The sequence below is a fragment of the Aplidium turbinatum genome, chromosome 4 (genome assembly GCF_918807975.1).
Source record: "Aplidium turbinatum chromosome 4, kaAplTurb1.1, whole genome shotgun sequence".
Classification (NCBI taxonomy): domain Eukaryota; kingdom Metazoa; phylum Chordata; class Ascidiacea; order Aplousobranchia; family Polyclinidae; genus Aplidium; species Aplidium turbinatum.
The window spans coordinates 4,202,853-4,219,369 of record NC_137475.1 but is presented as its reverse complement, the minus strand read 5'-3'; the positions used below and the strand labels follow the sequence as shown (position 1 = coordinate 4,219,369).

The 16,517-nt window shown below is 40.0% G+C and overlaps 1 protein-coding gene and 1 non-coding gene across 3 annotated transcripts in view; one reads left to right on the top strand and one right to left on the bottom strand.

The window, feature by feature from the left end:
* The window catches only part of LOC145768589 (band 3 anion transport protein-like), a 34,595-nt gene extending 18,449 nt beyond the window's left edge, over nt 1-16,146 (top strand). For both annotated transcript variants that reach the window (XM_082580118.1, XM_082580117.1), the window contains 14 exons: nt 568-752; nt 1,338-1,524; nt 1,838-2,044; nt 2,588-2,736; nt 3,021-3,215; nt 3,894-4,026; nt 4,492-4,585; nt 6,069-6,183; nt 6,923-7,092; nt 7,263-7,415; nt 8,142-8,242; nt 8,968-9,137; nt 9,534-9,707; nt 11,926-16,146. In XM_082580118.1, coding sequence (XP_082436244.1) covers nt 568-752; nt 1,338-1,524; nt 1,838-2,044; nt 2,588-2,736; nt 3,021-3,215; nt 3,894-4,026; nt 4,492-4,585; nt 6,069-6,183; nt 6,923-7,092; nt 7,263-7,415; nt 8,142-8,242; nt 8,968-9,137; nt 9,534-9,707; nt 11,926-12,003 — 2,111 coding nt within the window. In that variant the 3' untranslated portion in view covers nt 12,004-16,146. The remainder of the gene's footprint in view (nt 1-567; nt 753-1,337; nt 1,525-1,837; nt 2,045-2,587; nt 2,737-3,020; nt 3,216-3,893; nt 4,027-4,491; nt 4,586-6,068; nt 6,184-6,922; nt 7,093-7,262; nt 7,416-8,141; nt 8,243-8,967; nt 9,138-9,533; nt 9,708-11,925) is intronic.
* On the bottom strand, nt 10,424-10,525 carry LOC145769781 (U6 spliceosomal RNA). Its single transcript, XR_014289094.1, has one exon. It is a non-coding gene; the product is annotated as a U6 spliceosomal RNA (small nuclear RNA).
* Nucleotides 16,147-16,517: the final 371 nt, after the last annotated feature.

The window sequence follows — 16,517 nt, the reverse complement described above, 5'->3', positions numbered from 1 at the left end:
TTCTTTAATGCCATCTCATCGTTTTTTTGGTCTCCCTCTATTTCTTTTCGCATATCTTGATTTCCATTCTGTGGTTATTTTGGTTCATTTGTTGTCTATCACTCTTGCTATATGTCCCGCTCATTGCCACTTTATATTTTATCACCTCCTCAAAACGAACCAATAATAAAGGATGTTACAAGTGTTATTTCATCGTTATTTTATTTAAACGGCGTTTACCACACTTTGTAATTTCAGTCTACTTTAATGATAGAAGTCACTTGGTCGTTTCTTTCACAGCGATCTTGACATTAATGCCCTTTTCAATAAAGTTTATTACATCCGGGCTTACGTCGTTGGTTAAAGATTCAGATTAAGTGGACGGGTAGCCAATCTTTGTGTCCACCTTCAGGCATGTTTTTTTGTGTCCTGCCAAGAAGCAGCTCCGTGCTCTTGAGTGGTGTTGAACAGGCTCGTTCGAACAAAATATCATTAAATTTACGGTTTTTTGAGCCCTTCAATTTATTCAGTGAAGTTTATTCTCATATCTCGTTTTGAAATGCATTAGCAAATCTTCATCGTTGCCAGGCAATGTCGAGTATCTGGAACAACCCACAATGGCATTCGTGCGGCTGGCCGCGGGTACAGACCTGGACAATGTGGTGGCCCTGCCCATCCCTGTTCGCTTCCTCTTCATCCTGTTGGGTCCCAGCAAGGTGGGATTTGATTACCATGAGATTGGAAGATCCATCTCTACCCTGATGGCGGATCAGGTGAGTGTATGAAGAGTGGAGTCAATTATAATGATGATCGCATCTTTGTTGAGTTGCTATATTAAGTTATCCGTTATTATCTCTAATATATCAAATAATTTGTAAAAATGTTCATCATACTCCAAACTTTGGGTTTATAAAAATGCAATAAACTCTGGTTTTCATCGCTAAGAAAATGCTCAAACGAAAAACGGTTATCTTTTCTCTGGTGAGCCTGGCATGTCGTTCATATCATAGTCGGCTACCGACATACTATACATTTGTACAAGTGTACATATGGCTTCTGATATCGCATGGTTATTTGCCACCAAGAGTTCGTTTAATAAAGGCAAGCCAGAAATTGATTAACAACGATAGCGGACTTAAAGCTTCTGTTTCCGCGTTGAATGCCCGATATGATCGCGATGATGATGATAATGACGATTCTCACCTTGATTGTATGCTTCTACCCCCAAGAGCAGCGTCAGGTAAAGTCGCACGTTCTTGTTGCACTTTTGTCGACGCTTATTCACGACACTGGGGATTGTGCGTCATATCCGAGTCTTTGAAGCCGCAGAAGAATACAGTATAGACGTTTTTTTCAAGGAATTTCGCATCGTGGCATACGCCGCTGAGAAGAGGAGCGATCTTCTATGCGCGATCAACGAGTTCCTGGATGATTCCATTGTTCTTCCGCCTGGCCAGCTGGAAAATCCCGATCTTCTGCGAAATATCACAAAATATCAAAAAATTCTTGCTCAAAGGGCAAAAAAGAGGAAAGCAATCGAAAAAGGTATTTTATGAAGTCAATTCTACATCAAAGTCGCGTAAGAAGTGATTTAGAACAGTACATTCTACATTGCTACTATAGGTAGTGGAAGTTTAATGACTAATTAGAAGTATGACAGCTACTGTGGAACATGCACAGTGACATGGCCAGCGAAACGTAATGTGTTTGCCATCATTGTGTGGTGCCTTCCTTGTGCATTCGACGAGAACATCTAGCCGGGGATTGAACTGTGAACCTTGGGTTTAAAACTGAAAGCCACAATGTCTAAATCACTGTACATTTTTCAAGCAACGTTATTCTAACCATGTTAATGCAGTAGATGGATTTTCGCCGCCGCCTGAGGAGAAGGACCCGCTCCAGCGTACCAGGCGATGCTTCGGTGGCTTAATAGCTGACGTCAAACGGCGGTATCCGCTATATTTGAGTGACGTAACCGACGCGTTCAATCTACAATGCTTGGCTTCTATCATCTTCATCTATTTCGCCGCCCTGTCGCCCGTCATCACGTTCGGAGGGTTGCTAGGTGAGCGACTTTTACGTGTCTTTAAATTGCCAAGCGATTAAGTTGGATTCAAAATACTAGATCTATGAAATTATTGGCGAGAAAAGGGGAAGGCCTTCGCTTGGCAGTGGGCTACCACAGGCTGAAAATGATGATGATAGAATTTATACTATTTCTAACCTAAATAAGCAACAAAACTTAAGAAATCGTCATATTACGGTTTTAAATGGTTTTCCATTTCTTTTTTCGCAGATACCCAATAGGCTATTATCATTGTTTTTTAATTTACAGTCATTTGCGATTTTCAAAGCAGATTTTGATCCAATTGTTACTATTGTTATTTACTATTTTCTCTGGTTTCATGTAACAGAGTGCTAGTACCAACGTTAGTGGGTTCGGTACTCCACCTGGTCGTGTAAAAATTGTTATAGACTGCTCTGAATTTTGTTCTTGTTCAGATCACCGCAAAAAAAAAATTCACCACTTGATGTGTTGATTTATAAAGAGATAAAATACAGCAACAGACAATAAAGCACTCGCTTTGTATATATGATGTTGACACAGGAGAGAAAACGGATGGGTACATCGGTGTCTCTGAGATGATTCTTGGATGTTGCATATCTGGATGTTTGTTCGGTCTCTTCTCTGGACAGCCATTGCTTGTGGTGGGTTCAACTGGACCCCTGCTGGTGTTTGAAGAAGCTGTGTTTACTGTAAGTAAATCTTGTTCATTTACGTGTTTTTACGGCATATCAATGTCGTGGTTACATTGATTCAACGTAAATTTGCATGTGCCATTTTGTTTCTGGATTGCAGGAATCTTTTTTTCCTCGCACTGAACGAACCTTATTACCCAAACAGCAAATCAATCGTTTTTTTACATTGATTTTTTTTCCCATCACATCGAGCCAAAGTGGACAGGTGTTGAAACTGTTGATATTTAACTGTTGTAGATGGTCATCACCGTTGAAATATGACCTTTGACCTCTCGTTTCAGTTTGCCGTATCCAGTGGCCTACCTTACCTGGCTTGTCGGTTTTGGATCGGCTTGTGGATTTTTATTATTAGCATCATCGTGGTGGCGCTCGAGGGCTCTTTCCTTGTCCGTTACGTCACCAGGTTCACTCAAGAAATATTCTCTGTCCTGATTTCGTTGATCTTCATTTTCGAAACATTTAACAAGTTGGCGAGGGTGAGTATGGAGCTGGTTCTGGTTTCCAGATTTAAACGCATGTTTGCATAGAAATTACGATGCTTTTTGCAGCCTAAATGAGTTTGAAGGCTGTAAAAGTTAAATCTCTTGATCTATTTACTGTAAAGTATACTGTGGCTCACCTACACCCATGGATCAGGGGTTATCGTCTTCGGCTCTGGTGCTGGTAGCCCTGTGTTCGATTCCAGGTCGGGTCATACCAAAGACTTTAAAAATGGTACCGATTGTGTTCTTTCTTGCATAATGCAGTGAGAATAAATCGGGTAATAATCTGGTGACATATAACCCTCTTCCAATCTGCCTTGAGCCAGCATGGAAGCAGTGCGGCTCATAAAATCACATGGAACCCTGTCAAGTAACCCATGTTGATGCGCAATCTGCTGCAAGCGGAGATAGCGAATGATATACCCCATATTTACAGTGCAGTATTATATACAGTATTTTGTCGAGGTTTTGAACCAGTTTTTGCTTGTTATCTACAATAAAACATTGCTGCGAGCTCCAAGCTCTCAATGTGAGAAAGACATCAAGGATGGCTGTGTAGTAAACATCTGCCGTCTTCCTACTTTTATGATAAGATATACAACGTTAAATGGCTCTAGAATGCAATATTTTCTATTGTATTTAACTTGATATCAAACTGGTTTTTGATTGCAGACATACAGAGACCACCCATTGAAGGCTACCTACCCGGTCCCCATAAACGAAGCAGAGTTATCCGGGTTGTACAACTGCTCGTTTGGAGGCAATGTGACTCAGAACAATACCACCAACTCAACCAGCGCTAATGGTGAGGCAACATTACCACACAGTTCATTATGTTCTTGTTTTACCACCGTGTCCGCCCATGATGGTCGTTAGTAAGACATTGATAAGGATTCCACGTACAGTTGCGTCACAAGCACCGCGAAGGCCTAACCTCATAAAGCGAAGTAGACATCATGCTGCGTCATAGTTGCGTCACAAACGTCATGCTGTTTTACGTCATTTTTATATTGTTTTGTTTTCATGATAGTTCATGTAAATGTTTACAATAAACCTTTGCAACAATAACGAAACAACATAAACAATGCAATAAAAAAGTATAATTGGGCGCAGAATGACAACTACCTTTTTTTCGGAGCTTGTAGTTAAAGTCTGAAAGCAAAAGATTTTTGAAAACGTTTTTAAATGCCCTAATCGCTTACCACACTACAAATGCGGTTATTGTATCAGATTTCTCAACGTTCTATTGACATCAGCATCTTGTTTTCAGTTGTGGAGGTGACGGGGGAACCGAACACGGCACTCCTGTCCACTCTGCTCATGTTTGGGACGTTTATCATCGCATACTTCCTCAGGCAGTTCAAGTAAGCCAGATGGAATAATTTAATGTTGTTTAACCCTCTGTCTACCGTGGTGTCCAATGGACCCCAAAACAAATTTCGCTCTGCGATTTCTCAGGACATATAGCAGATGCGATATTGATATACCTTGACTTTTCACAGCTATGCTTGATCTTTAGGACAATGTAATAATTATTGATCTCAAACAAAAGTTGGTAGCATAGAAAAAAATAACAGCATCTTGTACCGTGGGGTCCAATGGACCCCAAGCCTGCTGCATTTGAAGTAATCTTGCATTACAACAGCACTAAAAGAGGAGTCGACACTATTGACACAATGGTTAGGAAATACACTTCCAAAAAAATGACGAGAAGTTGGCCGATAGCTCTATTTTACATTATGATCGATGTCACTGCTGTCAATGCTTTTGTAATATGGCAATAATTGCAAGGCTAAAATAGCAGCACAACATTCAGCATGAAAGAGAAGAAAATTTTTGATCCAACTAGGAAAAGAGCTTGCTGGATTACCAGCTTCGACTTCAATATCAACAAGACATCTAAATCCGCAACAAAATAAAAGAAACAGCTGGTTGAAGATCAGGCGCCAAAATCAAAGCAGGCTAGATGCTATCTTTACGAAAGACACAAACACCAAAAATGCAGACAATTTTGTACTACCTACTTGCAAATTCAACGTTTGCCAAGAACATTCGCAAATCATTTGCAATGAATGCGATAATATATAAACTCACATTATTTCTTGTGAACTAATATGTAGGCCTAATATGCGTTTTTTAGCCAAATCTCTCAATAGTTTGACCATTGCTCAAGAATAGACCAATTCCGTATCAGTTTGGTTTGTGCATGGGCTACTGTATGACTTGTTTGTTAAATTTCGAGTATTTTTGGTTTTTCTACAGTGTTTGTAAGTTATGATTTTTGTAGTCTGTTACGCCCTTTCCTATTGAGCTTTAATTTCATCATCGGAACTGATTTTTTTTGTCCAAAACAAGTCCTTTGAAATTTGGGGTCCAATGGACCCCAACGGTAAAACTTGCATATTTTTTTTCGGTAGACAGAGGGTTAAATACTACATTTTGTTTCTTGCTTTGCTTCATCTCCAGTATTTTGCTCAATGATGTATTTATTATCTATAACCGACGTAACTTAATCGCAAGATCCTAAACACCTCAGAGTGGTTTTGAATGAACTGAAGTTACATTGCTGCAGAAAAATCGATTCTTGATCAATAAATATGTTGAGGGATCAGGATGTTGTAAAAATGCTAACAATTTGTACTGGACTGTTGTGATGAGTGCAATCGGTGGCCCCAGGATGCCATCAAGTTATTTCAACGACAAAACTTTGCTCATTCGTCTGTTGTTTGCTTTACGTAAAATTTTTGTCTGATATTTATTCCGCTTCAACTTCAGCAATGAAACAAACCATCACGAAATTGTTTCATATGAATAAATCATTTAAAAGTTAATCACGATCTTTCACAGGAACAGCAAGTTCTTGCGCAGCTCAGTCAGACGCACGATCGGCGACTTTGGAGTCCCCATCGCGATAACAGCCATGCTCATTTTGGACGTCGTCATTTCGGAGACTTATACACAGGTGAGACTAGGAGGCTTTACATGAATTCTATGTAAAACTTTAGCACAAAACGCTTCATCGCTCATTGTGTCAGTTCCATCGAATAGAGACTGTCCACTTTGTGTTACACAAACGCTAACCCTGTCCTGATGGCTGGAATGCCGTCGAGTTGTTATGGAATTGTTGAGTGTACTCCCCGTACCTAAATCTACAAAGGTGAGGTCAAGATCTTGATATCCATAAATGTGGGGTTAGTTTTAACTTCCGCTAGCGAAAACAAAATATAAATAAGCAACAGTTGGTTCTCGTGGTTACAGTTGGATGGCTTCTCTTTTAGTAGCACTTAGTGATGGGTGCGGTTTGCAGGCAACAATGCTTCAGTTATCAGCGCAAACTTCACACTGTCAACATTCATTGGTGGTAGCTCTTAACTCAGTGGTACAAACCTTCTACCTACATGGTTGGAGCTGTCTTAGACCGAAGATAAACGTTTCAGCAATAAATATGAATCTTTTTTTTTTTAAATTATTTTAACATTTACTAACCCCGGCATGCTAATGCTAAAAATACGTGGTATGAACGTATTTCTTGTGTTTTGAGACGGGGCTGTCTTCTTTATCAGTGCGCACATGGAGCGCTTCGCCTATGGTCCGAAATGCGGCCGTCTCGTGATATTTTCTATCAAAGTGGATTTGGCAGCATCATTGCAGTTCATCATTATATTTTATCCTTTGATCATATTGACTTTTGTGTTTTATAGAAACTCAATGTGCCACAAGGGCTTTCCCCAACTGACCCCACGAAAAGGGGGTGGTTGATAAGTCCCCTAGGAACCGTTGACAACCCTCTCCCAGTATGGATGATATTCGCTGCCGTCATTCCAGCTTTCCTCGTCTTTATCCTGATTTTTATGGAATCCCATATAACCGAGTAAGATCGTTCAGTCCAAATCGAAAAAAGAATTGCGCACGTTTCGCGTTGGTACGAGTGAAATAAGATCTATAACTTATTGTTAACATTAAGCATTGTTGTGGATGTGACACATGTCAGAGCATACCTGTCCTTTCCTATCTTTAAATAAATAAATATTTGCACCGCAGAGTTATAGTGAGCGCCAAAGAACGCAAGTTAAAGAAAGGAACCGGTTTCCACCTCAACCTGTTGGTGCTTGGAGCGCTCAACCTGTTTGTCTCTGTCTTTGGCCTCCCGTGGGTATGCTGCGCTGCCGTCAGGTCTATCACACATACCAACAGGTAAATGCCGCTCAGTGTTGCCTTAAAATATGAAATCTTTTTTCGTTGTCCTAGACTAAAGAACTGAAATATTGGCATTGGAATATAGGCATCTCCAAGGTTTTCGTTACATTTGAACCTATCTCATGGAAATCCCCTGAGCTATTATTACTCAGTTCGGAATAAATCTCAAACATATGCAGAGGTATTTGGCCCGCTGTGTTTGGTCCCAACGTTATAACCTTTTAAAGCCCAAAATAGCTAAAACAAGTTCATCCCTAACAACATACTTGAGTCTGCATGACAAGTGTGGCTACGATGGGCCAATCCATGGTTTTTCTTCACTAACGAGCGAATGCTAATAATTTGTGCCGCTGTAGTATTCAATATCATTGCCAAAGACCAAAACTTTCTTGGGAAGAACTTGTAAAAGGTGACCTTGTAGCCCTGAACATGGACTCTGCCAACCCAATAAATCGCGAGGTGTGTAGGGCAAGACTTCGTTCTCGACAGACAGACAGGCCACATCCTCGACATGAGGATTATTAATTCATGACCTGTATAATCAAAATTGGTTGATGATGATGATGATTGCAGCAAGTTGGTATCCGCCAAAAATTTTCAGCGTCGGCTTGTATTGGTCCGACTCTGCGGTTCTGCTTCACCTTCTTCAATATTTCATGTTTAAAGTTACTTGGTAGTGAACTTTTCTCCACGTACATGATCAAACTTGTCTTCTTCATACAGCCTGACCGTAATGAGCAAGTCCCAAGCACCCGGAGAGAAGCCTCGCATCGAAGGGGTGAAGGAACAGAGGGTCACCGTATTTGTAGTCAACGCGTGTCTAGGTGAGTCCCACATCGCGCGACCTACACAACTTTTTGACTTGTTTGTTGCAACTTGCGTGGCGACGTCACAAGTTGAGATTTCTTTAGCTTGCCGGTCAGTGCAGCTTCGTCTTCATTCATAATTGTGTTGAACGTTTGAGTGCTTTGTGCGTATGCTAGCTAGGGATAGTCGGTCTTCACTCACTGATCTGCAATGGATTCGTGATAAGGGTTTGTGTTTGTGTGCCTTCTGTATGTATCGCAGTATGACCATTACTCCAAGACTGTCATATACGTGAACACTGAACAGATTCTAATTGCGACGGTACAAGTGAACGGTCTAACCATATACATTGTGAAACTTCCGGGATGTAATGCAGCTATAGTCAAGTACAAATCTTACTGATACTGTTGGAATATTTCTCCGTCGATGGTTTCATTTTCTGTTCTCAGATAGCATATGCTATGACCATCATTGTTTAGTATCCTTTTATAATTTATGTTAAAAGTCGCAGCCGCATGCTCTTGAGCGGTGTCATCCCACGCCCTTTCGAGTATAGTAACAAGGCTCTCACCATTCCGCTATGCTGCCGGCATGCCTGAAGGTGGACATGAAGATTGTCTTCCTTACCTTCTCGCCCACTTAATCTAAATCTTCAACCACTGGGTGAAAGCCTGGATGCCGCAAATACAATGATGTCCTTACGTATTGAATAATAAATTATAACTTGTTATTATTCTCCTAGGTTTGTCCATCCTCATGCAGCCTCTGTTGAAGGAGATTCCTCTCGCTGTTCTCTTCGGCATCTTCCTCTATATGGGAGTCACATCTTTAACCGGAGTCCAGTTTGTAGATAGGATCCAGATGCTCTTCATGCCAGCCAAGCATTATCCGGACTTCAGCTACGTCAAAGTTGTTAGTGTTTCCAAGTTACTTTTGATCTTTTGTCTCGAACATCCACACGAGGTGCTATTTAAACTCAGCTAATCTGACCGTGTTGTGACGTCATTAGATGCTATATACGTCATAATGTTTTGAGGGTGATTTTATCGTGAATTGAGGAACTATCGCGCTAAGTTAATGACTTCCAGTTTTTTCAAAGCTTTCGCCACACAGCTTTGACTTTATCAGTGTATGCTGCAACAAGATGGTGCCCAATTACATGAATATACTTCAGACGTTGAATCAATGTAAAAAACGACTGATTTGCTGTCTCGGATTAGCTACTTATATTGTGTCTTTGAAATGTTGAAAAGATGTTTTTGTTTGTTGATCGAATATAAAACTGTTTCAACATTCCTTGTCTTTCAGGTACGATCTTTACGCATTCATTTCTTCACACTGATTGAGACAGTGTGCTTGGCCGTGCTTTGGGCCGTCAAGTCCACCGCCGCCTCCATCGCATTCCCCTTCGCCCTCGTTCTCACCGTTCCACTGAGGTTCTTTGTGCTGCCCAGAATCTTCACACAGAAAGAGATCGCCGAGGTAATGCTGGGATGACTAAACATAGCGAGGGTTTGACATCTTTCTAATGTGGCCAGCATGGTGTGGTGGGATTTTATAGATGCTGCTAATTTCAATGCAACATCTTCAAGGTTAAAAAACAGCTTTTATTATTTTTTAAGGTTTTAAATAATATCATCGGTATCGGTTGATTGTAACGAATGCACTATAGCAGGGGTCACCAAATGGCGGGCCGCCACGCTGTATCGCTGCGGCCCGCGGAAGGTATCAGCGTACAAGTATAACCAAAAATACTTTTCTTGAGGGAGTTAAAGAGCACGAAGGCAAAAAATACTTTCCGGGAAGCATATTTTCGCATTGCATACGATTCCACCGACCGACCAATCAGATTATAGTTCTAGGTGGGGGTTGCTTAAAGTTATTCCAATGCGATGTCCAGCCACACTGTCCCAGTGGTTGATTAAAATGTCTGTTTTCGAATTTTGAAATTGTCTATGAGCATAGGGTTGCTTATTTTAAGTTTGCAATTGTCATGTAAACACTAGTGCGAGTTTCACTGTTATTGTGTTTCACGAGCAGTGTTCTCTTTATGCAAGTTTTTCTTGGCAAAATGGGTCGGTGTGCCAACTCAATTTATAATAATTGACAATATATTTAAATTTAGAGACTTTTTCTGATTGTATTATGAAAATATTTAGCTTAGTAGGCTACGCCTAGTGCAAAACGTTTTTTTTTTAAGAAATATGGAACGCTTCACGATTTTGCGTGTCATCCTTGCGCAGGAGCCATGCTAATCTGTATCGTTCCAATTATAGTATATGTACTGCCGAAGCAAGTACTGCAAAATGTTGTTAATCAACAAATTCTTGCCACGCTGATGAGCACCGCAAGTGACAGTTGTCTATAATAAAAGAAAGACGGTTTTATAGATTCTCACAAAAAAGGATGAAAAACCAACTCATTGCTTTTTTCGAGGGAAGACTGTTCATAAATTACGATTTTTTGGTGATTTTCACAAGCGTTTGTTTCATGGTACCTGGTGTGATGATGTCTAGTTTAGCGTTGGTGGTGCCTTCAACATTTACTTGCAGAATGGTCACTCCTTGACCTACAACAGCTGGTGCTGTTCGCCCTGACAAGGGCGCTGTGCTTGGTCTGGGGGTGCCATTCTGATGATTGTTCTTCCGCATAACTTTATAGCGACAGTTGTAGCAAGTTTAGTTTCCCAAAGTCGGTACTTGCGGGGGCGGCCTCGTGGAGGTACTTGCTTTCGTCGGCAGAGAGTGCTGCATGTGAGTGTGGTGAAATGCAGACGGCAGCACACATTATCAAGGATTGCCGGCTATACAGACCTCCTCATGGTATGGAAGGCCTAGTTTCCATCGATGACGACACCAGGCAGTGGTTAACCAACGGATGCCCTGACATATAGCGACAACTCGAGAGAAGATGGTAGGCCTACCTGGTTTCTTTTTCCCTGTTATTGGAGCCTATTTTTCGCTGATATGTTTGCAGGTCACTATTGTTGCCTGTATTGCGATGTGTCAAACATTTCCTTGTTTACTGAAACTGTTAATTGCAAGATATCTTTTGCGAAGCGAAGTAACAACACCACTCTTGCTTGGCGATGAATATTCTGATGAAACCGCTCGCCTCGCTATAAGTGCACAAAACAAGTGGCCTCTATTTATTAGGCATTGTTAAAAAAGTCAAAAGTGTTGTAAAAGGAGCTTGGCCTGGCAGTAGCGTTGTTCGATTAATTTTGTTGCTACGGTATTCTAACATAAATATGAACAACATGTAACGCTGGATACTGGGTACGAAATGCGTTCTTTTCTAGCATAAGAGTCAACCTACCTAACATTTTATTAGTGCGGCCCGCCACAGCTCTCCTTAGTGCCAAAGTGGCCCGCATGCAAAAAAGGTTGGTGACCCCTGCACTATAGGTTCCGACGTTTTACCAAAACTAAAGCCGTTTTAATGTAACAATGTTCAAATAATGAGGCTACTCGCCCTTATAGTTTGCCAGTGATAGCTCGACCACCCCTGCAGCTGCTGTGTCTTGATGGGATGTTAAGTGACATGTCAGCAGATTGGCACAGATTACCAGATCTTCCCCTACTAGGTTTTGCTCTTTTCCTGTCTTCTGCGTGCTGGTAATCGCGTATTTGTAGCTTGTATCTTCTTTTAGTTCCCGAGACAGTCGAAGAATAAACTAAACTGAACCCATTCGTTTCAGCTTGATAATCCCAGCAGTGAACCGAGCGTCACTTCAGTCAAGCGGGACGAGTACAACGAAGTACAGATGCCCGATTAAAGCCTCCATACTGCCATCTGCCGGCAAGCCCAGAGCGTGCCTTTCATTTATACTTTTTATAACGTTTTTATATAGTCTACTGTAAGTTTGTATCTGCAACTATTGCAAAGCCACAGTTTCGTGGTGCCTAGTTATTGCGGATGATTATCTCAACATTATAGCCCAATGCAAGAAAATTTTCAATTATGGGTGAATGCAATTGTTGATGTTTCATGGACATGTTTTTATAACGTTTTGCAACGAAAGTAATATATTTTCAGGCAACTATTCTTAGAGCAGAAGAGTGTTTTACCCAACAAATAATTCACACATCTTGTTAAATTTACATGACAGGTGCACAAAAGATTTTTTTACTGCTTTTACTATGACTGAAATTTGGTGCAAGACCTATCTTCACCCCACTCATAATGGTGTTCACAACAATGCCATGTTTGTCGTCTTAAACATGCTTCTGTCTCTCATTTCTTACATGCTTCTGTCTCTCTAATTAACCCATCGTAGAAGTTTTTTCGACCCTCAAGACCAGCTAATGGCGTTTGTTCAAGTTCGACACAACTTTTTCTTACAACCCGTATCGACGCCATTAGAGCGAAGTACTAACTCAGCTGTCAAAAATTGGCCTTTTTTAGGTTGATTTAACGTTTGCAATACAAAAAGGGCTAAATTTGCCAGATGGGAACGTAGTAATTTAAGTTCAGAAATGGTAGGTGAACGCGGTGATTTCGTATGTGATAACGACAGAGACAGTCGTGCGTCTGTTGGTGACTTCAACAGTGTCTTTGATGCAAGATGTGATAATGTGCTTAACTGCTTATCCACTGTATTAGAAGAAGTTCAAATATTTTGATGCTGTTTCCTTGCTCCTTCATCCCTCGCCACCAAATACAACATTAAACAAACAACGCTTAGCAATACCACAACATTTAACATTATAACAAAACAAAAATACGGTGAAATAACGAACGTTTACTTGACCCGTTGTGCTGCGTAGCCATTTCGTATGTGAGCAGGATAGGAGTTTCTCAATACATAGACAAGACCAGTGTTTTTTTTAAGGTTTTTTAAATTTCTCCAGCGGTTTCCCAAAATTTGGACTTGCAACTACAGTAGAAAAGTAATGGTTGTTTCTCGCTATGTCTTAAGCAAATATGGCTATTTATTGGTATTTAAATGAAACACTTGCGGTCTCTTTAAACTACTTAGCGGTCACCCAAACCAAACCTTAAAAAAAAACCTGGACAAGACCATATTTTTGTTATTATATTATATGTTCCTCTAATATTTCTTATGAGTTACTTGATTGTTAAAAAATGTTGTTTTAATGTAACGTCGGTTTAATTAACATTAACTTGGCAATAGAAAAAGTGACGAATTTTGCTGTCTGGCGATAACGTCTTGTTGCTTGTGATGCTTTGGTGACGACATATTGGTGTTGTGAGTTGAAACGCGCGCGCTAGACTTCAACCTTTGTTTACAGTTACACGTTGTTTAAGCGTTGCTTCAACCGTGTGTGTTGTCAACGTAGTCTTTGTCTAACGACGTTTGCTTAGTTTCAATTGTGTTTTCTGGTAATAGATCATAGTGGTATTTATTATGTGCTCCAGTGCTCCTGCGATTCAATCTCTTTTTAACATGATAGAATAGGCTATGCTATGCTATTGTGCCTGTCTGCCATATTACATGCTATCTACCTTTACCGCTGCTATGTTAAAGCATGTCTCAGCAAACAAACGGTTCTTTTTATATTGGTTCAACATCTGCAGACGTTGAATCAATTTAAAAAAGAACTGTATTGCTAGCTAGGGTGTTGTTTTCGCTGTGATAGCGAAGAAAATGAACAAACTGAACTGAAGTTTGATTTTTTATATAACAATGTTTTCAAATCATCCATTAAGTGCATTGCTAAATTATTGCTGTTGGTTTTATTGCTACATGTTACTATTATCACTGTATTTGTGTTTTTGGAGAACTTTTTATTGAACAGAGTTTCCACTTTAAGATTTTGCAAAAGTTTTTTTTCTGCTTTACTAAAATCGCAATCTCGTTGTTTGTCCATGTAATTGAACATTTTTAGTGAAGTGATGGCAACCCTGAAAGTGGAAAAAGAACCGGGTCTTCGGGCGACTGAACAAATGCATTATTTTGAATTTCTATTGCACAGAGAACTTGGACCTGTCATAATAATAAAGTGTGTTTTTATATAGCGCTCTATCCATGGCAGATATGCGTTGCTCTTACCGGTTTACAAGCGTAGCGCTTCTTTTAATACCAACTTGTTGCCAATTTTTCTTGATTGTTTTTCTTTCATAAAACTACATTGCAATTTATAATAATCAATCGTTTTTTTACCAAAATTTATCATCTAGCCTCCTAATTGTAACGATGGGTGAAGCAAAAATGGAAAGCAGTGCTGTTTGTAGAATCCGTCGTTTATGCATTGATTCAATGTCTACAGACGTTGCCAATGTGTAAAGAACGGATTTCATTGGAGCTGTGTTGACTTAGATATGACTACGCAAACGCTGTTGGAATTTAAAGATCTTTTCAATGCTTTTTATGCATAGGCCTAATTTCGTTCTGCAAACAATCCAGTTTTGGAATTAAGCTACTCTGTAATTCTTTGTTGCAATCTTAAATTGGCATTAGGCCTAACCTATTATAAACTAATTTGTATTATTATCTTGGTTTTCGTAAGAAATGGTTGTAGGTTATCTCATTAAGGTCGTCTGATAGACGCGACATCATTTGTACCTTTTGATCTGCTCAACAATTAATGCTGCTGTAATTTTGTAGAGATGGGATACTCGTAACCTATTTTTCTCAATCTTTTCTGATGAACGCACATTGATTTTGCGTTTTGTAACTTCAAAGCTACGTTTCTCCACCAATAGTGACTTGCATAGTAAGGTCATGTGAAACATGGATACTGGATAGTGGATACTGGATAGCCTGGCTGATGTGTGAAATTTACGATGTTACTAAGTTCGACTGTTTGCTTAAATTGTATTTCTGTTTGCTGTCGTTGAGGCGGTGACAGGCATGCGCAAGAATCAAACCCGACACCCTCGGCCAGGCCCATTAAGATAACAATTTGGGCCTGGTATGGAGAAATTCCCCCGTTCCAACAAGAGACTTTCAAAGAAAGCAATACAAATTCAAAAATACGCGGTGGTTAACTGGTTATTTCAATTTTAGGAAATAGAGAAAACTTTTATTTCGTTTTTGTAAGAATAGTGCGGTACATTTATACACAGTCCGAATAAAATAGCAATCTGGATACCAGTAGCGGTAGCAACTTTAACAAGTCGAAATTCTGCCACTGAAATTGACTACAATGCAACCGCCAACCAATGAAAACGTGTTATAAGAGGCTACTGTCCAATTGTGACCCTTCTAGCACTCATCCAAAGAGTTAATGCTTGTTTTGAACTTTATTTGGTAATTACAGAAGAAAAAGAGCAATAGCAGTGGTGAGAATCGAACACGCGTCAATGAAATCACTACTTTCTAGCCCTAACCCTAACCTCTAAGCCAACCAGCCGACAAAAAATCCATCACTTAATTTGCTTTCTATGATCTTCTTTTCGCCATTTTTTACGTCACTTAAACCGTAGCTTATGATTGGTTGGTGGTTTCATTCTAGTCAATTTCAGTGGCAGAATTTCGACTTGTTAAAGTGGCTACCACCAGTAGCCTACTACAACAAAAAGAAGCAGCAAAAGACTATCAGTCATCAGTAGGCTGTGCCAAAAATGGCGAGGTTCATGGATTTTTCCTTAACTTTCTGAAAAGTTGTGGACCTTCACAAACGTGAAAAAAAAATTGATTCTTGGCACTTTTTCAGATTTTGAGCTCTGTTACATCATCTTATTGCCCTTCAAAATGCACCACTGTCACTTCTTTTATAGCCTACGATGCCACAAGGAGGATGGTAACTAAGTTTCTGTTCTGCACGATAGCTTAGCATTAACCCATTTCACTGATCTGTTTGCGACAACATTATTGTTTGGTTGTAGGCCTATACCTACTTTCACTGCAAGTTTGAACACGTGCAAAGCTTGTGTTATACAGTATTTTTACTGGATGCGTCATGATGAGTGATCAAGCTGATGACTTCTTAGCTTCCTGAAAAGCCTCTGGATCTCTACGCAGCTTAGCAATAGCTTACCTTTTTACGTGCATAGGCTACAAATACTACATTAGGGTGTCCCACTTTTAGGCGACTTTTCAGGAAAATTAGGTTCGGGTCAAGTTCTGACTGAATTTTCGTCACTGATTTCAAAAATAAAGTTATTTTTTCATTGTGACGTCATCTTGATGTGCAAGCTAGCGAATTTTGGCCTTATCACGAATATGGAAAGAGCTAGAGAGTTGGCACTTGCCCCAAAAGGGACGATTTCATATTTATGTCAATACAATATGAAACGCTAACTGCAACAGACAAGGAGATATCTTGAAAAAACATGTTTTTGCTCATTTTTGGACAAAAAAATGAGAAACACGGCAATTTTACG